At 41.2% G+C, this 23,181-nt stretch overlaps 1 protein-coding gene across 1 annotated transcript; it reads left to right on the top strand.

Moving 5' to 3' along the window:
• Positions 1-2,861: 2,861 nt before the first annotated feature.
• LOC101162023 (transcription activator BRG1) lies at positions 2,862-21,718 on the top strand. The gene is made up of 33 exons (XM_020702324.2): positions 2,862-3,083; positions 3,916-4,048; positions 6,100-6,642; positions 6,718-6,816; positions 6,978-7,236; positions 8,021-8,147; positions 8,277-8,450; positions 8,539-8,712; positions 8,791-8,967; positions 9,084-9,131; positions 10,733-10,863; positions 11,202-11,259; positions 11,331-11,440; positions 11,523-11,670; positions 11,773-11,936; positions 12,013-12,079; positions 12,173-12,283; positions 12,787-13,029; positions 13,126-13,239; positions 14,292-14,399; positions 14,751-14,837; positions 14,938-14,984; positions 15,064-15,230; positions 15,312-15,475; positions 15,604-15,831; positions 15,920-15,997; positions 16,075-16,293; positions 16,387-16,649; positions 18,047-18,155; positions 18,260-18,361; positions 19,130-19,262; positions 19,399-19,538; positions 19,707-21,718. Exons 1-33 carry the CDS (start codon positions 2,862-2,864, stop codon positions 19,740-19,742), a joined length of 4,983 nt encoding a protein of 1,660 aa, XP_020557983.2. The 3' UTR covers positions 19,743-21,718.
• The last annotated feature ends 1,463 nt before the right edge of the window (positions 21,719-23,181 follow it).

The raw sequence follows: 23,181 nt of genomic DNA, 5'->3' as shown, positions 1-23,181 counted from the left end.
ATAGAGAATTACATTTACCTCGTACGAGGATTTTGAGAAGACTCGATTTTTTGTCATTGCTCCATACGTTTCTGTTTGAGCGTTACCGTTTTTCGTTGCAGTCAATTACATATACAATGAAAACAACATTAGATATGTATTGCTATGTAGATGTTTCATATGTCAAATATTGTCAACAAAGCCTACATCCATGACATGCTCAGATTTGACCTGATTGAATTATGGTTTTATACTTCATTCTTAGCTGCTGCCATGTTCTTTTAATTCCTGCAGGATTGCATCTACATGAAAATGAAATCAGGGACATTGAATTAGATCAATGTAACAATTACTTTTTGGAAACACAATTTGCTAGTACTGCTTACTTTCTTAATCCCATATAAACCTATACCACTTGATCAATACAAGGGTAGTGTTGCAGTGTGTGTGTGCTGAGCGGGGTGCGATCCACGAGAGACAAGGGGAGGGGCGATTGCAGGTGCAGATGGGGGGGGGGGGGCGAGTGCAGGTGCAGATGGGGGGGGGGGGGGGTGAGCACGGAGCGGAGGTGTGTGCGTGGTATATATTGTGTGTTCGGAGGACGGAGCACTTAGTTAAATAAAGAGAAGGTGTCATTCCCAGAATAACTGTTTTGGAGTCATTCTTAATCCGCTCTGGAGGTTGAGGGTTTCCAACGGGAAGTGAACCCCGAAGGAGAATTCCCTTCGGCCCTGGAGGAAATCTCCCCTGCGCTTCTGACCACGGTCGGAAAGACGAGAGAAAAGAAAGGAGAAGCCTTCGCGCAGCGAAAGGTTCAACAGTAGACAAAAGTTCACTTTTAAAACACAATTGCATGTATTAATATTAAACTGACCAAGAGGGGAAGGTTAACAAAAAGTCCTCTAAACATTACCGACGTTAAATGCATTTTCCCCCCAGATTGGTTCTGTACACTATGCAGCATTTCATGCAATTACACCAGGAATAACACTTCAAAAGTACACCTAAATATCGCCATTTTTTATTTCACTCCTTACGCTATTTAAAAAGTTATTACAGTCAATATTTCATAACAATGATTTAAATGCAAACTTAGGCATTAACTTGAGCAGCTATGTTTTCCCACGCTAACTGTCTCTGTTTTGCAGATGCAGCGGTGTTGCTTTTCTTCTGGACTATGTGCTCATATTCACTGTAACTCTGCAGCAGCACGTCAAGTTCAGCTGGCGAAAAATACGCAGACCTCTTTTTTTCACGGTTGCCATGGTGACTCGTGATATCTGCGCTCCATTGATAATGGCTTCTTATAGTCGCGGTGCGCACGCTCACCTCCGAATCAGTCCACTCAGAGTTGATTGACCTAACTCGGATCAGCTTCTCTGAAACAGAAAACTCAGAGTTGTTAATCTCTTTGACCAACTCAGAGTTCAAGTTCAACCTCAGAGTTGGTCGAACCTCCTTTCTGAAACAGGCCCCTGGTGTCTTTACCATGGTCTGGCTGTGTGTTATTTGTTTCATCCTTATTTTATCTTTGGGTTTATTTTAATGAACATTTTTTGCAAGGCCTGTTGGTGAAGACATGAGTCATTAAGACTTTTGTCCTTATATTTTAAGGTTTGCGTGCACTGCAGGCAACTTTTTCTATAAAGACATCGTTAGACCCCACTGTTTGCAAATCTTAAATACTATTTTGGATTTGTCTGTTACGTTTCCTGGGAAGCATAAAGAAAAAGAGGAAAGCCCCAAGATTAGAAAAAAAAGGGGAACGTTTTATTTTTTCCCCTAACTTAGTTGCTTAAATTTTCCATCAGAAGTAAAAAAAAACCTGGAATTTGTAATTAAATGTCAATAGAATTCTGCCTGAATTTCCAGTGTTTAGAATTTCTGTGAGAATTCTGAACTTTATTTTGTAGTCCTTATCTTTGTTATAAACTTGCTTTAATTTGTATTTTTTAATCGTTTTTTTTTTTCAATCCTTAATGTATAAATCTTTTTCACATACCATTTTTTAAATAGTTAAACCTAATTTTTCTTGTTTTTTCCCCTTAAAAAAGTCAGGCATTTTATAATGACATGTTTTATATAGCTTCTAAAACTGGAGCAATTAAAAAAATTACTTGAAAAAGGATCCAACTGTTTACTTCCATACTGGCAGATGATGTTTCTAGAATAAATTCCCCTAGATGTTCTGCTTTTATCCGGGGAGCATCTTCTTGACGCCTCAAACTCAGGACCGTTGTCGCCTCGCACGCATGCGCACCGCCCAACGGCCGTGACTAGACATTCGGTCATAGGAGCGGTGGAGGGGGGCGCTCGAGCCACGTCGGTGAAACAAATCAACGCTTGAAGGCAGATTATAAAGAGGGTGAGTTGTCTAATTGCGAAAATTGCTGCGTCTTCTTCCATCTCCCGCAAAAACCCCTTCGTGAGCGCAGAGGTTTTAGCTAAAAGCTGCCTGTCCTGTTCATGATCCGGGTAGGTAAATCGCAGAAGCACAGTCCGCCATTCTCCCCCCCTTTTTTTTATATATATTTATTCAGCCGATGAAAGCGTTCCTGTTGAGGCGGTTCTCAGCTGCAGAGGCTCATGTGCATCATTTACTGTATCTCCCCGCGGCCAGCTCACAGTTGGACTTGGCAGCTGTAATTGGATATCAGCCCAACGGGTGGAATTGGTGCAACGCAGCTAAAGAATGGCTTTGACAGTATTCACCTTATAATAATGATAATATTAATTGTCACGAGGAAGGCATACAGCAATTAGAAAATATCAGATTTATCATCATCATAAAAATAGGATTATATTTAGATTGTCATTTTTGTGCACACTCCTTTTTCCTCTCAGGTCCCCTCTGCTCGACTTGGAGCAGGAGATCCAGGGTGATGTCCACTCCTGATCCCCCTATGGGGGGCACCCCTCGCCCTGGTCCCGGTCCCTCCCCTGGGCCGGGTCCCTCGCCCAGTGCCATGCTGGGCCCCAGCCCCGGGCCCTCCCCGGGCTCCTCTCACAGCATGATGGGGCCCAGTCCCGGTCCTCCTTCCTCTGGACATTCCCAGCCAGGCCCCTCTGGATATGGGTCGGACAGCATGCACCAGATGCACAAAGTAGGGCCTTCAAACTCCAGCAGAAGTCAACCATGACTTTAGAGAATTAGGCAGTAAAAGGATTTGTCTTAAAGTCCCACTCCAATCATCTTTTGATCTATTGTAAAAGCGTTTTCTGTGGTCTTTTAATTCGTTTTTGGGGGAATCGTTTTTTAAATTGTCGTTTTTTAGGACATAATCTCTGCAGAGCTGCAGGAGTTACTCAGAAATTCACCTCTGAGTTTTGGGCAGAACTGTTGCCGTGGAGCGAGCCTGCCCTAATTTTACACTCTTTTCGCTAGCTTACACCCCCTCACAACCCCAACCTAACATGACTGGTGCAACGAAAATGCCAAGCAATATTGGAGCTATACAGTCGTACAGTTCTGAGCCAGATTCCAGCTCAGACGAGGAAAACGAAGACGTTTATGGATCTATTTGTCTGCCGGTGGATCCATCAGAATGGAGCGGAGCAGGGAGCTTGTGACCCGCTGACTGTAGCTTCATGCCACAGCTACAAGCTTTTTCCAACTGCATTTTTTGTCTGCTCTTGATTCACAACGATTCGAATAAATAAATGCTCAGAAATGCAATTCTGAGCATATATGTGTCATGAAGAAAATGACACAAGAACTTGTTAAAAACAATATTTTCCTTTGGAGTGGGTCTTTAACTCTATAGTAATTGGTTCATAAGAGTTTCTTTGGAGTCCATCACGTGTCTAATATTAAAAAAAAGTTAAAAACTTTGTGTTCCCATCAACCAAAGAGTAACCTATTTGTTGGAATTCAATATTTAGATTTTCAGTTTCAAATATATTAAAAATATAATTTTTTAATTGTTTCTCACACAGCCCATAGAGGGAATTCACGACAAGAGCATGAGCGAGGAAAGCCGCTTCAATCAAATGAAGGGCCTGTCGATGAGACAGGGCGGGCACACTGGTATGGGCCCCCCACCCAGTCCCCTGGACCAACACTCGCAAGGTAGTCGAGCATTTCTCTTAAGCCGTTACATCTTTGTCCAGGATTGTGTAAGCGGCAATGTTGTGTTCTTGTGGTTTGACTGGCTTGCTTGCAAGGAGTGTCATTGTTATCACAAGCTCTGACATGAAATCTGAAGTGTTGCTTTCAGTCTCTTCGCGTTTTGTTCATACAAAGCCCCAGTTAAAGTGTTTCATGACTCAGTTTATCTCTAACCAGAAACAGTTTGTGGACAGACAGCGGCTTTGTAAGCATCTGTGCGCTGCCAGCCCCAAGAAAGAGACGCAGAGCTTCTAAGGAGAAACCCAGACAGCACTGTGACTCACTCTTAAAACCTGTTGTAATGCTAACCTGTTAACAAATTACTGATTTAGTCAAGGGCGCCTTTGTTTTCCTTGTGGTGCATGTTTTTAGGAATTTTATTTTATAAATTCACTTTGGTATTTCAACATAGAAATAATGTGCCACTCTTATTGATGTTAACATTAAAGACCCTCTCCGACCATTTTTTGATCTAATTTAAAAGTGTTCCCAGTAGTTCATGTGGGCGGTACTGTTGGCGTGAAGCAACGCCGCCTCCCTTCCTGTCACCCAAAACTGAGCTATCTGTTTACACGCTCTCCTGCCAGCTTACAGCCCCTTATAACCCCTACCTAACATTACCGGTGCAACAAAAATGGCGAGCAATACTGGCTCAATCCAGCCATACAGTTTTATGCCAGATGCCAGCTCAGATGAGGAGATGGAACACATACTTGTCTAGAGGTACTGTCTAAATAGGGCTGATGAGGAAAACTTATGATAAGCAATATTAATGAGCTATATTGCGATAACAATATAACTTGCAATATGAGAACAAATAGAAACAGAAACACAATTTCCATTTCACTGTAGCAGTTTAATTTAAATAAGAGTCAACATAACTTAAATTATACTCCAAATGACCCTAGTCTACATAGGAGGCGAACATCTAACATAAAAGGGGTTCATCCGATTGGTCAATAATGTAAAGTAGTCCATCTGATTGGTCAAATGCATAAAGAGATTTATATGATTCATTAAACACTTTAAGCTGCCATAAGATTGTTTTAGCTCATTTAAGGTAACCATTTATCGCAATTTTTGCCATCTTTTGCAATATGCGTAATGCACAGATATTGCGTTAACGATAAATTTGCGATTTATTGTGCAGGCTTATTCATAAATGTAATTTTAAGCTTGATAAAAATGCCACAAAAACATGTTAAAAACAACAAAAACACAATTTTAATCGGAGTAAATCTTCTATATAAGAAATGTACATTTAGAAAACAGATATCGTGGGAAAATTAGCTAATTTAGAAATGATAACATCTAAGGTTTGAATAAAAAAAAAGTTTTATTAAAAGTAATACAAAAGCAGAAAACAATGACTGCATTTACATGGGTTATTAAAAAATTATTTCAATATATGATGTCAAAACAATTAAAAAAAACGTCAGCATTACTACAGTCTAGGCTACCCTTGCAGGTTATTTATGGACAAAACACTCCTGATCCAAATGATCATCATTAGGTCAAGAGAAGAGCAGGACAATAACATTTTGACTTCCCTGCAATAGGGGAAATATGTTTTCATTTTCTGTGCTGGTTTGCAGCTCTTACAAAAATCTGTAAAGTCCCATCTGCTTTACTCTTCACAATGTGATTCAGTTCTGCTCATTATTGCTCTGCTGTAAAAGCAGGACTTCTGCACTTCCTTTTTATGCGGAAAATATACATATCTGTGATCAAGCCAAGAAAATCTGAGAGAAATCTGATAAGCATCTACATAACAGAATCTTCTTTTTTATAGCTGTTATATTATATTTGGCATCGGTCTCATTGGATTCTGGAGTAAGTTCTCCAAAGTTTAGGAGTTGATATAGTTGAATTTTAACATGTTTTAAAATAATTTTTATAGTATATTTGTATCTCAGTGTCCTTTGCAAAGGCTGCTTTGCTTCATCTTCAAGATGAAGGTTCTAAACATTACTTCAATGTTCTTAAACTCCTCCTGTCTCCTGGTCTTTCAGGTTACCACTCTCCATTAGGTGGTTCTGACCACTCCAGCCCTGCTGCTTCAAATGGTCCCCCATCAGGTCCCCTGCTACCATCATCTTTGTCATCCTCGTCTTCTTCTGCCGGTCCAGGATCTTCCTCCACCTCCCTAGATGGTTCAGCTGGAGATCAGCATAGCATGGGTCCTAATAACAGGTCTGGACCTCCTGGTAGTTCTGGACCTGGTCCCAGCCCTGGCCCCAGTCTTGGCTCCAACACCCCCAGCCTTGGTTCTGGCCTTGAAACCGCTGGTCTAGCAGGTCCTGGAGGCCCTGGTAGCCCAACTCCGTTTACTCAGAACCAGCTTCACCAACTTAGAGCCCAGATCATGGCTTATAAAATGCTGGCCCGTGGGCAACCCCTGCCAGACCACCTTCAGATGGCTGTCCAGGGAAAGAGGCCAATGCCAGGAATGCAGCAGCAGCCAATGTCCAGCTTGGGTCCTGGAGGCGGAGGAGGACCAGGAGGTGGCCCAGCAGGACCAGGGCCAATGAGTTCAAGCTACAGCCGAGGTCATGGTGAGAATGTGTGAAATATTGGACTTCAAACTAACAAACTTAGTATTTTTGTAATTTGCCTGTTCTCATTCTTAGGAATGATGGGTCCTAACATGCCTCCCCCGGGTCCATCAGGAACTCCTGTTGGGATGCAAGGACAAAACCCAAATGGACCACCCAAGTCCTGGCCTGAAGGCATGTGGTTCTAATTCCTTTGCTGGTTCAGGGTCAAATGTTGGATGTGGAGCAGAGCTGCATCCTATAATATTTTAAGTTTATTCTGCTTTTAAATGGAACATACTTTAACGTGCAAAAACATGGACGTCTTTTTATCCCTTCGTTTTACGGTTCTATAGGCCCCATGGTGAATGCAGCAGCGCCCTCCAATGCCCCCCAAAAACTGATCCCTCCTCAACCCACCGGCAGGCCCTCTCCTGCTCCGCCTTCTGTCCCCCCGGCTGCCTCCCCTGTAATGCCCCCGCAGACCCAATCCCCTGGCCAGCCAGCACAGCCTACTCCCATGATGCCTTACCACACCAAGCAGAACCGCATCACCCCCATCCAGAAACCCTGTGGCCTCGACCCAGTGGAGATTCTGCAGGAGCGGGAGTACAGGTGCAGCAAGGCCTTTGAGGCTCTCCTCTCCCCTAGAAGAGGTTTTCCCTGACAAAAGACAGCGTTTATTGTAAATTATACTTCAAAATGCATATTCAATTAACAATATCCAGCTTTAAAGGGCCTATATCATGCTTTCCGTAAACCTTCCAAATTAAATTAAATACAAATATATGATAATATATTACCTTTGGTTTACTAAAGAATGATTTTTAAATGAAATGAGTTATTTTCACAGTTCATTTTCCCACCTGGAAGTAAGATGACTTGACCTTAGGGGCATCGGCTTTCGCTCCGTGTGGGTGCCGCCCATTTCATGGCGTCAACCTAGAGCAGGCTTCGGCAGCGTGTCTGTGTTTCGACCACGAAAACAAACAACATCCAAACTTCTGTAAAGATGGATGTGCATATTGTGCATATAATAGAAGGTGTGTGTGTTAGCCTAGGGGTGGTGCTGGCAGTGCAGACTCTTCCTGGAAGGGGCTGTTCCTCTCATATCTACGTCACAATGTGAGAACCCGCTCGTTTTTGTGGATTGGGAGGGGCTGCTGCTCAGAGCCCAGGTTTTTAGAGGAATACTCAGAAATCATTGGATTAAAATGCCGCTTTGGGGTTGATCATAATGACAAATTAACATAAAACACTTAAAAGCTTATAAAAGTTGATTTTTCGTGAAATAGGCCCTTTAAAAATTTCAGTAAAGCCTTTGAGAAAAATAACGTTAGACAGGAGAATAACAAAACACTCATACGATGATAACTTTCCTGACTTTTGCTCCATTAAGGTTACAAGCTCGTATTGCTCATCGCATAGCTGAACTGGAGAACCTGCCAGGTTCTCTGGCTGGAGATCTACGTACCAAAGCTACTATCGAGCTCAAAGCCCTCCGACTGCTTAACTTCCAGAGGCAGGTACAGGATTTTCTGTTCCTTCAAAGTAGAACCAATCTCTGGATCCTTCGGTAGCCACATTTTTTTCCTTTAAAATGATTGTAATTTGCATATTACAAAAAGGATTTTGTTTTATACATCTATGCACAGCTGCGTCAAGAAGTAGTTGTCTGTATGCGGCGTGACACAGCATTAGAGACGGCTCTTGATGCCAAGGCCTACAAGAGGAGCAAGCGTCAGTCTCTGCGGGAGGCCCGCATCACTGAAAAACTGGAGAAACAGCAGAAGATCGAGCAGGAACGCAAACGCAGACAAAAGCATCAGGTAAAGGAGAGACTGGCAGATCACCTTTAATCTTAAGGAAACATGGACCCACTTGATTTGTATTTCTTCCTCTGATTGTTCACCCCAGGAGTACCTCAACAGCATCCTCCAGCATGCCAAAGACTTTAAGGAATACCATAGGTCCATGACAGGCAAACTTCAGAAGCTAACCAAAGCCGTGGCCACATACCACGCCAACACTGAGCGCGAGCAGAAGAAAGAGAATGAGCGCATTGAGAAAGAGAGGATGAGGAGGCTTATGGTACAGTAATGCTGCAATGCAACAACATGCACTCACGCATTTTGACTTCAACCCAACACATGAACATGTTCACTGCAGGCTGAGGACGAGGAGGGCTACCGTAAACTGATTGACCAGAAAAAGGATAAGCGCCTGGCCTACTTGCTACAGCAAACTGATGAGTATGTGGCCAACCTCACCGAGCTGGTCAGAGCCCACAAAGCTGCACAGGCCCTGAAGGAGAAGAAGAAGAAGAAGAAGAAGAAAAAGAAGAAGGTGTCAAACATGGGAGCAATGTACATTTATCATCAGTTACAAAAACCACGAATGGGGTTTGTAGCTTCTGACACCCAGGACTTGCATGTAGTTGAGAACGTTTGCTTGTGTTGCAGATGGAGAATGCAGAAGGCCAGACTCCTGCATTGGGGCCTGATGGAGAGGTGAGCAGATTCCACTCGCCCGTTTTCTTATGATAACATCGTTTTCTCATGATAATAATATCTACTAAGTCCTGAGTGACACCAAGTCCTTCCAGGCTGGCTCTTTCATCCATCATTCTGTAACCTTGTTGTCAGCCGGGTCACCTCATCTGGTCCCTGATGAAATTGACACCTGCAGGATCACTGATGCACTGCGCAGCTGCAGCTGGGCCAACCTTCTGCTCAAATGACGATGACTAATTTGGACGTTATTTATGACTGACAACATCAGCACAATCTCCACCTGAGTTAGTCCTGGATTCAAGTAATCAATTATAAATGGATCAGTTCTACTGGTGTTGGATATTTTCTCTAATAAACTGCTTTGTTTTGCTACAGATTGTAGAAAAATGAAATAAGTATATTCTTGTTATCTCGTGATAACGAGTTGTCGTTAGCTACAAGGTGATCCAAGTCTAAGCACCCCTGTGCCGGTCCCCAGCCCGGATAAAATACAGGGATGTGTCGGGAAGGGCATCCGGCGTAAAAATCTACACCAAACCACCTGTGCAACTCAGTGAAAGCTCCTCTGCTGACACGACCCCTGAAGGGATATGTGTGACAGAAGAGTGTCGGCAAGACTCAAAGGAAAGGTGTACAAGACAGTGGTGAGACCAGCTCTGCTCTATGGGTTAGAGACGGTAGCAGTGAGACAGAGACAAGAGGCTGAGATGGAGGTAGCGGAGATGAAGATGTTGAGGTTCTCCTTAGAAGTGACCAGGTTAGACAGGATAAGGAACGAGTACATCAGAGGGACGGCTCATGTTGCCTGTGTTAGCGACAAAGTCAGAGAAGCCAGACTGAGATGGTTTGGACATGTTCAGAGGAGGGATAGTGGATATATTGGTAGAAGGATGTTGGAGATGGAGCTGCCTGGCAGGAGGGCAAGAGGACGGCCAAAGAGGAGATATATGGATGTCTTAACAGAGGACATGAAGTTGGCTAATGTTAGGGTAGAAGATGTCCATGATAGAGTGAGGTGGAAAACGATGATTCGCTGTGGCGACCCCTGATGGGAAAAGCCGAAAGAGAAAGAAGATTAACAACAAGAACATAATAGTTGTCATTATCATGAGAAAATGGGCCCAAAAAAAAGCAAAAACAAGGTCAGCTCACTGACATTTCATATACAATGCGTTATTTGATCTACTGCATGTGCCTCACATAAATTTTCCTGTGTTTGTGTCAGCAGCTGAACAATAAAGTTTTTGTTTCAAACCAAGTAAGGGAAGCTTGATACTTAAAGCATAAAATGTCTGTCAATTTTTAAAAGCAACAATAAAATATAATAGGATTTCATTTTTATTGTAAAACCTGCTGTTAAGAAAAACAGTATTTTGCTGCCATCAAATGCAAACAAGTCTACAATTTATTTAGTAAAATTCCTATTTATCCTAATTTCTGATAATAATGGAATTTAAACTAGAAAAATATTAAACAGCAACGTTTGAGACATCAGAATGAAAATAAAGTTTCTTGACCCTAAAGAAATGTAAATTTTAAATGTCTATCCCATCAAAAAGGGGTCTAGTCAAAGGGAAATGTTACTTATTTCTTTGCAGCCGTTGGATGAGACAAGTCAGATGAGTGACCTGCCAGTGAAGGTCATCCACGTGGACAGTGGGAACATTCTGACCGGAGTGGATGCGCCTAAAGCTGGACAGCTGGAGACCTGGCTGGAGATGAACCCTGGGTGAGAACGGCTGCATGGAGGCAGATGAGCACCTAGAGAGGAAAATTTCTGATGGAAAAAAATATAATTTCCACCATTTTGATTACTGTTATTTGGTTATGTTTCGTAATTTATACCATGGTTTGTACTTTGGGACAGTCAATACACAGACCCCTGTACAAAAATCTTGCTGTTTTTTCATAGAAGCCATGTTAGAACCCATTCATGCATCCCAAAAAAAGCACAACTTGATGACAAAAATTTCAAATCATGTTACACTTAATCCAGAATGAGTAACTACTCGGGTATGCAGCCACTTAATATCCCCAATAAGATCTATTTATGCTTGCATTATCTAGTTATGAGGTGGCTCCACGTTCAGACAGTGAAGACAGTGAAGATGAGGAGGAAGAGGAGGTGGGTTGTAAGTCACCATCACAGTTACTTTTTAACATAAAGTAGCTTCTAATAATCAAGCTATGTTACAGGAAGAAGAAGAGGAACCTCAACCTTCAAGCACTTCAGTAGATGACAAAAAGAAGATCACAGACCCTGACAGTGAGGACGTGTCTGAGGTGGATGTCCGGCACATCATCGAGTATGTCACAAACGGACGTCTGTAGCTGGTCTTACGTGGATTATTATTTGTGCTATTCATGTTCGTTTCCTTTTACTTGCAGGAATGCCAAACAGGACGTTGACGACGAGTACAGCGGTGCAGCTTTTGCCCGAGGTCTCCAGTCATATTACGCTGTGGCTCATGCGGTCACAGAGAAGGTGGAGAAGCAGTCTACTTTACTGATAAATGGACAACTCAAACAGTATCAGGTGAAAGCACGCAGAATCTAAGAAAGTCTTGCCATTTAAAATCAAAATCACAAAACAATCTTTCTATATTTTGGGTTTCACACCTCTTTGTCATTCGCGCAGATTAAAGGTCTGGAGTGGCTTGTCTCTCTTTACAACAATAACTTGAATGGGATTCTGGCGGATGAGATGGGTTTAGGAAAAACCATCCAAACGATCGCTCTGATCACATACCTCATGGAGCACAAACGCCTCAACGGGCCCTACCTCATCATTGTACCCCTCTCGTAAGAGCTCGTTGTTGCCTCTGAAAAATAAGAGACTATTAACTGCAGAATAAAAAAATGGTTTTCTTTTTGTCAGAACTTTGTCTAACTGGGTGTACGAGTTTGACAAGTGGGCGCCATCAGTAGTGAAAGTGTCCTACAAGGTGAATTTTTGGAGGCTCGTCATCTAGGTTTCCTTTTTTTTGTTTTTTTATTGATCGTATTTTGCTACGTATATTTTTTTCTTGTGCACTTAGGGGTCTCCTGCTGCTAGGAGGGCTTTTGTTCCTCAGTTGCGAAGTGGCAAGTTTAACGTTTTACTCACCACCTATGAGTACATCATCAAGGACAAGCAAGTGTTGGCCAAGGTAATAACAGTTTGCAAACAAAGAAAGCACATACACGTCACAAAGAAATAGCTGTTCTGTCTCAGATTGTTTTCACAGTTTGTAACCCCTATTTTCCTCTGTTTGTTCATTTCCCCGAACTTTTAGTGTATTTTGTTTGATGGCTCCCAGTTCCCCTGATTCATTCCAGAATATCTGAGTCCGGCCCATCTGATCCCCCCTCTGCTGCGTTTCAGTGCTCTCTCTTCTAGGTGCTGCAGCACATTGACTTGGCCTGTCTCCTCCTGTGCTCTGTGACCATCATGCTGCTTTGCACTCATGTTGTCTTATAGGGTTCCTGACGGGGCTGAGAGGTGGGTCAGGCACGAGTTTGATCTTAGCCAGCTGGACTCATCAGGACAAAGAGGATGAGAAATCATCCTTTTCAGGGCATTCTTTTTTTTTGGGTTGGCTGGCTGGACTGGACATAAGCAATAATGCACGAAGGTCTCTCGCAGTGTTATCATAAGTTTATCTTCTCTTAGATCCGATGGAAGTACATGATCGTGGATGAGGGTCACCGCATGAAGAACCACCACTGTAAACTTACCCAGGTCCTCAACACTCATTACCTTGCTCCAAGGCGGGTCCTGCTGACCGGGACTCCTCTTCAAAACAAACTACCTGAGCTGTGGGCGCTTCTCAACTTCCTGTTGCCAACCATTTTCAAGAGCTGCAGCACTTTTGAGCAGTGGTTTAATGCCCCATTTGCAATGACTGGAGAGAAGGTGTGAAGGTTTTTTTTGTGTGTTTTTTTTGTCGTATTCCTGTCAGCTCACAGCAAACATATTTCACATGTAAGAGAATGCTTTCTGTTTCTTTAGGTGGATTTAAATGAAGAGGAGACGATTTTGATTATTCGCCGTCTGCATAAAGTGTTGCGTCCCTTCCTACTGCGCAGGTTAAAGAAAGAAGTGGAGGCACAGCTGCCCGAGAAGGCATGTGTTAACCAACACATTCAAATAATATTACAAAGAGATACAGATTACGGAACTCAAAAACCTTTGGTCTTTATTTCGGGTTCCCTGTTTAAAAAACAGAAGCAAAAAAAAAGAAAGAGATCTGTTTATGTTTTAACGTCTTGTAATGAGATGAAAAAATTAATTTTTGGTCAAGTTTAAGTTTATAATCTGCAGCCACAAAACCAGGTCAGGTCTTTTAACCATTTAACAACCCAAACAAGACTAAATCAATTAAAAACAAGTATTTTTTGCTGTTTATTGACTTGGGGAAGTAATATAGACAGTCAATGTTTTTGATAGGTTTGCTAAATGTGATCTACTGTTTGGTTGAGTAGGCAGTTAAAGGGGTAAAGGCAAGTTCAACTGAAGTTTTCACTCTTTTAAATTTTAAGGCTGTTTTGCTAAAATTGAAAGATAAAGTAGAGATTTTTTACACCCCAGAGAAACCACAAATGGAAATAAAAGAAGACAAAGTACTGTTGTACTTAAGTCAACTTTCAGTTCCAGGAACTCTTACACCTCGCTGTGGTCAGTGCTATCGCTCTTTTCTTGTGTCAAGTGATGACTTGTTGGCTGCATGTTGTTGAGTTGTGACATCGCTGGCACACTGAAGAAAAGCTTTTGCATCATACAGGAAATGTTTGTGAAAATAAAATACAGTTTAAAATTACATTAAAGATGAAACCGTGGGAAAAGAGTATTTTAAATAAAAGACCTCTAAAAAGAAGACGAAGTTTCACACTTAGACTTCAGTGCAAACCGTAAAAAACTAGATTGCGAGAGAAGATTTCTCATTTTTTATGCTTTTACTTTGTTAATTAATTTCGAAGGATACTGACTCATATTTGATTCTTTTAGTGGGCAGAACAGACTGGTTTTTCAATATATACGCTTGGACAGGACTGGTTGGTGCTACAGTGCACAAATATAATAAATTAAACATCATATGATTTACAATGCCAGTTTAATAAATCAGCTGAACTCCTGCCCCCTTTTTTTAATGGTTCTGGTGTTTTTTCTGCTCTCAGGTGGAGTACGTCATCAAATGCGACATGTCGTCTCTCCAGAGAGTTCTGTACAGGCACATGCAGGCCAAGGGGGTCCTACTTACTGACGGATCAGAGAAAGATAAGAAGGTGAATGCACAAGTCCATCAGCAACAAAGGTTTTAGTTCCAAGCGTTAATGCATATTCACCCTGTTGCACACTTTAAATTAGCATATTGATAGTTTATGTTCACAAAAGCCTTTTAAAATACTATTTTAAATACTATTTTTTTGTGGTGAATTGAACTAATCTTATCCAACAAGGTTTTAGAAATCCAGATAACTTTAATTTATAGGTTTAGATGATGTCAGAAAACAGTTTTGTTATTCTAACTGTATTTTCCACGAACAACTATAACTCAATACTGGGAATAAAGAATATGTACAGCCTAACTTGTACCCCTACCCTGTGTACCTTTTCCTTGCTTGCATGCTCTCCAGGGTAAAGGAGGCACGAAGACACTGATGAACACCATCATGCAGCTGAGGAAGATTTGTAATCATCCTTACATGTTCCAGCAAATTGAGGTTAGCATTGGCTAAATGCTCAAAAATCAACTGCAAACAGATGATTTTTCAGTTAAAAGGGTTAAATAAATTCCATTTACTTTTTAAATTTGTGTTTTAGGAATCCTTTTCTGAGCATCTAGGATTTTCTGGTGGAATAGTCCAGGGGTAAGTGCCTAGTGCTCCTAAAATCACTTCTGACACGAGTTGTCTCCTTTTTAGCCAAATTTACCTTTGCGTCCATCAGGCCAGATCTGTATCGAGCGTCAGGAAAGTTCGAGGTGTTGGATCGAATTCTACCAAAGCTGAGAGCTACAAACCACAAAGTGCTGCTCTTCTGTCAGATGACCTCACTCATGACCATTATGGAGGACTACTTTGCTTACCGCACCTTCAAATACCTGCGTCTGGATGGTAAAATCCTCATATCTGCTTCCTTCTTGTTCCTAAATATCTCCCTTGACTTTCTCTTTTTCCACCATCCCTTCATGGCAGGCACCACTAAAGCTGAAGACAGAGGAATGCTACTGAAGACATTTAACAGTCCAGAGTCTGAATACTTCATCTTTCTCTTGAGCACAAGAGCTGGAGGCCTCGGCCTCAACCTGCAGTCTGCTGATACTGTCGTTATTTTTGACTCCGACTGGAACCCACATCAGGTAAGACTCTGGATCTTAGAAAAAAAAGCTATAAAAGTAAACTATTAAGAATTAGTCAACTTTACTTGTGTTTATTAAGTTTGCTTCAGTTATAAAATCGAACCCACTCTTCCTCTTTCCCCCCTCAGGACCTGCAGGCTCAGGACCGAGCTCACCGCATCGGTCAGCAGAACGAGGTGCGAGTACTTCGTCTCTGCACGGTCAACAGCGTGGAAGAGAAAATTCTGGCTGCAGCCAAATACAAACTCAACGTGGACCAGAAGGTCATCCAGGCTGGCATGTTCGACCAGAAGTCTTCCAGTCATGAGCGCAGGGCCTTCCTGCAGGCCATCCTGGAGCATGAGGAGCAAGATGAGGTCTGGTTAGGGGTGGACGTTTGCCAACGCGGGAGGTGGTGTGCGTGCTCTCACACTGTGCTTGTGAATGTGCTTCTGCTGTCCTCAGGAGGAGGATGAGGTCCCAGATGATGAGACGGTCAACCAGATGATTGCCAGGAGTGAAGAGGAGTTTGAGTTGTTTATGGTGAGTAATAATGTCTATCCCTCTGATCTCACATTTGTTTTCCTTTTCCTCCATTTATGTTGTGCTCCTCACCCCAGCGCATGGACCTGGATCGGCGCCGCGAGGAAGCTCGCAACCCCCGACGTAAGCCGCGTCTGATGGAGGAAGATGAGCTTCCCACCTGGATCATGAAGGACGATGCTGAAGTTGAACGGCTGACCTGTGAGGAGGAGGAAGAGAAAATGTTCGGACGAGGTTCTCGGCAGCGAAAGGAGGTGGACTACAGCGACTCCTTGACGGAGAAGCAGTGGCTCAAGGTTGTTTTATATAGAACAGAATAGAATCATGCATTTGTTCTGTGTTGTTCGATTCTCTCTGATTTCCATCAAACGGCGGCAACTTCCCTGCAGGCAATCGAGGAGGGCACGCTTGAGGAGGTAGAGGAAGAAGTTCGCCACAAAAAAACAACTCGTAAACGAAAAAGGGACCGTGACCTGGACCTCCCCGGCCCATCATCTTCATGTGGGAGCCGTGGACGAGGGGACAAAGATGAGGATGGGAAGCGGCAGAGAAAAAGGGGGCGACCACCTGTAGAGAAACTTTCCCCCAATCCTCCTGCCCTCACAAAGAAGATGAGGAAAATTGTAGATGCTGTCATCAAATACAAAGACAGGTGGAATATTTAAAAAATCTTCTTCCCTCTTGACTATGGGTATCAGTTGTATATTTTCTATACAACAGTCGATCCACATCAGAGAGAAAATGAAGCTTTAGGATCCACTTTTTGTACTAATTCAATATGCTTAAGGTAAAAAATAAACCTGCTTTATTTCAGCATTTGTTGACAGTAAGACAGCAGTTTAAAAGAAAAGAAAACATGCAGAATTTATACCTAAGCTTTGGCAACAAAAAGAACTATATAAGCAAATAAGTTTGGTACTTATGGCCTAAGGATAACAATTTCCAAATGAAAGACTTAATAAGAATAAGAAATATGTTTTAGATCACCGTAATGGTATGACACTAGTTTTATTACTTCACTTTTGGATCAAAAAAACTTTAGAGAATGAAAGACTGAATATTATATAAAATCCGTTTTTTCCCCCACACTTGATAGATAAGATCAGGTCCAGTTGTAGCATTCAGTAAAGAAGACAGTGGCACAAACAATACTTCACACTGAGTGAGGCTCAGTACAGAGCTTAAGTATGCTTGTCATTGAGTGAGTGAATGAGATTCAGATGTGCGGCCTCCAGGAAATGTGCGCTGGGGTTGCTGGGAGATGTATTGGGGTTAGAACTATGGAGATGGCTCCAGCTGGTGACCAGAGGGGGAGACAGAACTCTGACTTCTAACAATAACTAAGAGTAAAAGAGCTTTATACACCCCAGAGAAACAACAAATGGAAATAAAAGAAAGTTATCTTTCAGTTTTAGAAATGGAAACTACTTATTTTTCTTCTAACTAGTCCTTCAAGAGATCACTGAAGTGAACATCCTCCATTCATCCAACTTCATCCTAAGTTTACATAAATCTTGAAGAAAAATCTATTCATACTTTTACAAAAAAAAAAAGGAAAGCTGGCTTAAGATTTTTTTGTTGTTGTTGAAAGCATCCTCAGGTATATCTGTTCACCTTTAAAGACATCTAAATTAAATAATAAATTCTTATTAAAAAAATGAAAAATTAAAAAATACAGCATGGAACATATTTTAAACAAGCTTTTCAGCTGAATTCTGTCAAATTGAATCCATCTTTAGCATTCACAATAACTTTAAACAGTAAGTTTAAAAACATTAATGTTTGGAAATGCAGAGGGAAACACTTAAATATAATAAATGGCTTGATTGCTTTGTACGATGGAAAATTCTGATATTATGCTGTGTTGTAACTCTGAAAACACAACATGATTATATCACAATTTTGAAGAAACAAAGTGAACCACAACCATTGAAAAAATGGACTTTAAAAAGTTAAGTGCTGTACTTAGATTAGGAGAGAAATAACGTTCATCACAGGACCTTAGATTGATAAAAGGGTCTCATCTTGTCCTGATATCGGGTTTTGCAGTGCCAGCGGACGGCAGTTGAGTGAAGTGTTCATCCAGCTGCCGTCTCGAAAAGAGCTGCCGGAGTATTATGAACTGATCCGCAAGCCGGTGGACTTCAGGAAGATCAAGGTCATATTATCCCAAGGTTTTTTATTTCTGTGATGCAGCAAAACGTAATGAATGATTGCATACATTAAAGGTTAAATGCCGAACATGCTTTGTCCCCACTGCAGGAGAGGATCCGAAGTCACCGTTACCGCACTCTGGGTGACCTGGAGAGAGACGTGATGCTGCTGTTTCAGAACGCTCAGACCTTCAACCTGGAAGGCTCTCTGGTGGGACACATTTTCTGCAGCATGCAGCTATCTGTTGCCTTTAATTCCAATTATTCATTAAAAATCAAAGCGTGACCTATTCAAATTTAAATTGAGTGCATCTTATTTTATTTATTGTCTGTATAAATTGAACAAAAACACATTATTTTCTCCTTATATCTTATTCTGACAGCTCACAACCAAATCCGACAACTCATTTTTACTAAATGATATATTTTGCATTAACTGACTTCAAGTGACTACAGAAATCCAATCATTACAAAATCTCGATCTTCATCTTTTAATCCTTAATCTGAATTATTGTGGAGAACGCTCTCCTGTAATGACGTGAACTTTAAACAATTACCTTTGAACGGACAGGCGTGGTGTCGAAATAAAAAACCTGTTGCTGCTGTCCTCCGTTTGTATCCATGAAGTGGCAGTTGCCTTGGTTACGGCACACCCCCACTAGTCTGTTGTCATTACCACATCATCTCCATGTTCTGTGTTTTGTTTACACATGCTCAAGCGTAAACAGTAAAATAAATCAGACAAATGTTAAACTCGGTGATAAGCTTTTTGGTGAGAAATCTAGGCGTGTTAATCCGATTTGTTATCATTGGTTGAAAGATAGCTGGGTCATTTGTGTGTTTGGAATGAAAGTAAACAGGCTCCGTTTTTGTGCACAACAACTAGAATAACCTCCACAATGTGATAAAGGCCCTTTTTTCTCCTTCCTGACCTGTTTGTTCCCGCTGATGATTCTCACACCTGCTCATGTGTGGACAGATATATGAAGACTCCATCGTGCTCCAGTCTGTCTTCACCAGCTTGAGGCAGAAGATCGAGAAAGAGGAAGAAAGCGAGGGGGAAGACAGTGAGGAGGAGGAGGACGAGCAGGATGAAGGATCAGAGTCTGAGTGTAAGCGTGTCTGTGTGAGGTGCTGCCCGAACTTTGTGTAGAGCAGAACTTTCAAAATGTATTTCTATGTGCCCAGGTCCTATATATTATAAGTATATAGTATTTCTCCTTAAAATGATGCCTGTGTGTGTTCTAGCACGCTCTGTGAAAGTGAAAATTCGTCTGGGTCGAAAGGATAAAGGTGGAGATCGAGGGAAGGGACGCAGCAGACGAACGGGACGCACCAGAGCCAAACCCGTCGTTAGTGATGATGACTCAGAGGAGGAGCAGGAAGAGGTAGGCCAGTCTGTGTCTCACAGACACCTTAGTCATTTTTCCAGCTAATTATGGAGGAAACTGCTCTCTGGTGGTTTATTGGCTTTCTTTTGTACTGGAAATAAATTTTATTCTTTTAAAAAAATCTGATCTGTGTACTGAAGACTATAGTTTTCCTTCTTTTTCCAGGAGCGCTCTCCCAGCTGCACCGATGAGGAGTCTTAAACTGTACTGTTCTAGAAAAGGAGGAGGCCTGAAAGAGACACAAATCAAACAGCACATAAACAATATTGAATAAACCTCAGTCAACCCCTTCCACCCTCTGTCAAAAGTTGAATGGAGATATGATGAATGTGACTTCAGAGTCCAAACTATTGCTGACTGATTTGAAGGAGGACTTTTCTGTATTGCGCAGAGAAGCTGATAAAAAATAAATAACTTTTTTTTTTTAAATCTACCTAAAGTCTCTGAAATCCCTGTAAGTGTCTAGTGAATTCCTGGAAAAATACCTGATAGAAAATAATACACTTTTTAAAGATATTCACAACCAAACCGGGCAGGCCTGCCTCTTCTGTCTTCAAAATGTTACGGCTTTTTAAGTTACGTTTCTTTTAACCGTCATTCAAGGCATTTTGAGTGCTTGTGATTTAAAGCCAGATAATCTTATTAAGTAAAACAATAATGTAATTTGTGACAGTTGCTCGGTCAAGTCCAAATAAATCTACATCTCTAGCCAGTTTGATGGCATTAGTCTTTTAAAGGTCAAAACCCTTCAGAGGTCCAAAATGTTGACAGTAAAACAAGTGTCTGATATGATAACATGCAGCCCACTGAGCACTGAGAGGCAGAGCTGGTAAAGGGACACAACTACTACAATGTTGTTAGATTTACGTGAGAAACGGAAATATACGTGTGTAATGTGAAATTATTTCATGCTAATCCTAATTTTATTAGTCTAACTCCTTCAGTTCACTTATGTAGATTTCCTGTTTTTTTTTTTTTCATTTTAGCCGAGCCCTGAAGGAAATGAGGCTTCACTTTATTCTAAAGCCTCCATATTCAGAATTTATTTGTTCTTTTTTTTTTAAAATAATCTATAAAACATCATGTAGTGGTGCGCATTTCTGTGCGCATAGATAAAGACTTAAAATGTATGTCAACCTTTAACATATGAAAGAAAGTCTGTTGAATTATTAACACAAGGGGATGGAATTTTCTCCGAAATACCTTCCAATATTTTGTTAGGCATCACTTTTAATAATCATAAAGTAGCTTTTAAATTATAATTAAAATGTTGCCATTAAGATGCGCAAGAATATAATTGAAGTTTCTTTTGTTTAAGCCCTGACAAATACTGCTTATGTTATGTTAAAATACAGAGATTTGCTGTAAAATTGATTAATTAGGGCTTTTTTGGGGGCAAAGAATTCATGTAAGACCTGGGCCTAATTAGCCAAGTGAAGGATGTAGACTGTAAACAGAAAATTATTTTGTTAGAAATGCTTTTTTTTGTGAAGCCACCACCTCATTTCACATCTGGACAAAAGCAGACCTCTTTCCTGTCATCTTTTGTAAAAGCAGTTAGTTTTTTTGGAAGCGCTATGATTGCAGAAATGTGTTTGTGACCAGGGATTACTCTTTAAGTCTGGTGTGGGCGCAGGATGTTTCCACCCTTATCCTGTCTTGTTTAGCAAGTCACCAGTTATTTGACTGAGGTTTAATGGGAGCTGAGGCCAAGGGGCTCAACAAAGAAGGAAAAAAACAACGTTCCTGCTGCTTACCTGCTCCACACCCTGTATACAGCACTTACTGTATAAAAGTTGATTGTAAGCCTAAAAAAAATCAGTGAGCACTGTAGCTTTAATGAGTCCTCCTTCCGTTTTTTTCTTTTAATCTTGTGTGGTGATATTTTGCACTTTTTATGTTTTTGTTTCCAAGATGAAGCGACAGCGGCTCCTCTGCTCATGACTGCCTCATGGCTGTGTGTTTTTGGATATACTGTGAAGAGTATTTATAATAACGTCAATGCACGTATGTACAGCTTGCAAGCTGAGTACTTTACTTCTCTCATTTCAGTAGGTAACTAGAGTGAACCAAAGCGTCAATGTTTTCTTCACTGATTTTTCAAGATCTGTCTTTGTTGTGTTGTATTCTTGCTGCTTGAACTAAGAAGGAAATAATAAACTTTTGATGTTGTGTGACATTGTCAAGATATCTTCATTCCTTCTTACACCATGGCCAGAATTTTTTTTTCCAAATAAAAGTTTTTGTTTTATTAGATTTATTATTTAGATTTATTTTATTTAGATTTATTTTATTAAAAATGGAAAGATTTACTTGGAGTTAATATTAACAAAATGCCTAGTTTTACTTGTAGATATTTTACTTATTTTAAAGTTTGTGATTTTTTAGAATAAAGTATGACTGGTATTGATACTTAAATTCCAGGTAATTTTGGAGATTTTTGATTATGCGCTTGGATTTTTAGATCCTTAAAATGAGGATTAAATAAAATTATATTTTTGTTGTAATAATTTCATAGGAATGAAAAGGGTTGTAAAGGAGAATTGCCTTTCATATTTCAGATTTAGCGTTGAATTTGGCTGCTGGATGCAGTGGCCCTACTTCACCACTAGGAGGAAGTCTCATAATTGCAAATGTAAGCCCCAAAGGTTTCTTCCTTCACTTTAACATTTTCTTCCAAACATTTGAATTAACAAGAACAAGCAAAAACAAAAATAGGAAAAGTTTATTTCAAATTTACTTTTTGAAATGAAGTTGATGTTACATTTGTTTTGTGCCATAATGAGATTAGGCTGTTTTACAGAAAAACACATGGCTTAAGAGGCTAGTAATGGTAAGACCTGCAGGTGATACTTTTATGGAAAATGCACTTTTTTTAACTTGTTCTGTCCAACAACTGAGCCAACAGATGAGAGCTGAAGGCCTTTTGTGTTGGACAGGTTTTACAGTTACAAAAAGAGGTTATGAATCTTCGGGTAACCAGGGTGTAAATTTGTATAAACCCCTTTTAGATTAGTTATTATATGTTTTTTATTACTTTTTATTTATTTGTTACATTTTGTGTTTTATTTATATATACATATTCTTTTTAGTAAAGGGAGGGAGAGTTGGAAAGTGTGTGTGTGTGTGTGGGGGGGGGGGGGTAGAAGAAAAAGAAATAAAGAGGGAGGGGAAAGTGAGGGGATACAAGTGCAGAGTTGCTAATTTCAACAGGTTATGATTTTAAGCTTTGAAAATTGTGAAGTGAAAAAAAGTGAAATTCTGACACTAAGAAAAGTGGAAGATATCTGTCCATCAGTACACTGTGGGTTGGGAGGAGGGATAAAGCAGACAGGGAGCCGTGTGCCAGTGTGCACGTGCACATGGGGGTGGAGCTACATGCACGCTGCCAAAGTGAACCATGTGATCGTTAGGGGAATCAGATCCTCCCCAGCCCAACCAGCCAGACCAGGAGAGAGGGGGAGACCCCGGACCAGGAGCGTCCCCAGCGCAGCCTGAGCGGGGGGAGAGACACTGCCCACCCACCCAGCCAGGTGCAGTGGAGGCCCCCCTGCAGGTGCCCCTCCGCCACCAGGAGGCAGGAGGACCCCCAGGCCTCAGGACAGGCGCGCTCCGCCATACCGAGCCACCGAGCACTGAA

The sequence above is a fragment of the Oryzias latipes genome, chromosome 1, assembly GCF_002234675.1.
Source record: "Oryzias latipes chromosome 1, ASM223467v1".
Classification (NCBI taxonomy): Eukaryota; Metazoa; Chordata; class Actinopteri; order Beloniformes; family Adrianichthyidae; genus Oryzias; species Oryzias latipes.
The sequence above is the reverse complement of the archived record's forward strand: the minus strand, read 5'-3'. Positions and strand labels throughout refer to the sequence as shown.

Bases quoted from the DNA above. Each gene is read 5' to 3' on its own strand.
- LOC101162023 (XM_020702324.2), top strand. From the start codon at position 2,862: ATGTCCACTCCTGATCCCCCTATGGGGGGCACCCCTCGCCCTGGTCCC. The intron at 18,156-18,259 runs GTCATATTATCC...TCCCCACTGCAG, and splicing joins TGGACTTCAGGAAGATCAAG to GAGAGGATCCGAAGTCACCG. The intron at 19,263-19,398 runs GTAAGCGTGTCT...TGTGTGTTCTAG, and splicing joins TGAAGGATCAGAGTCTGAGT to CACGCTCTGTGAAAGTGAAA.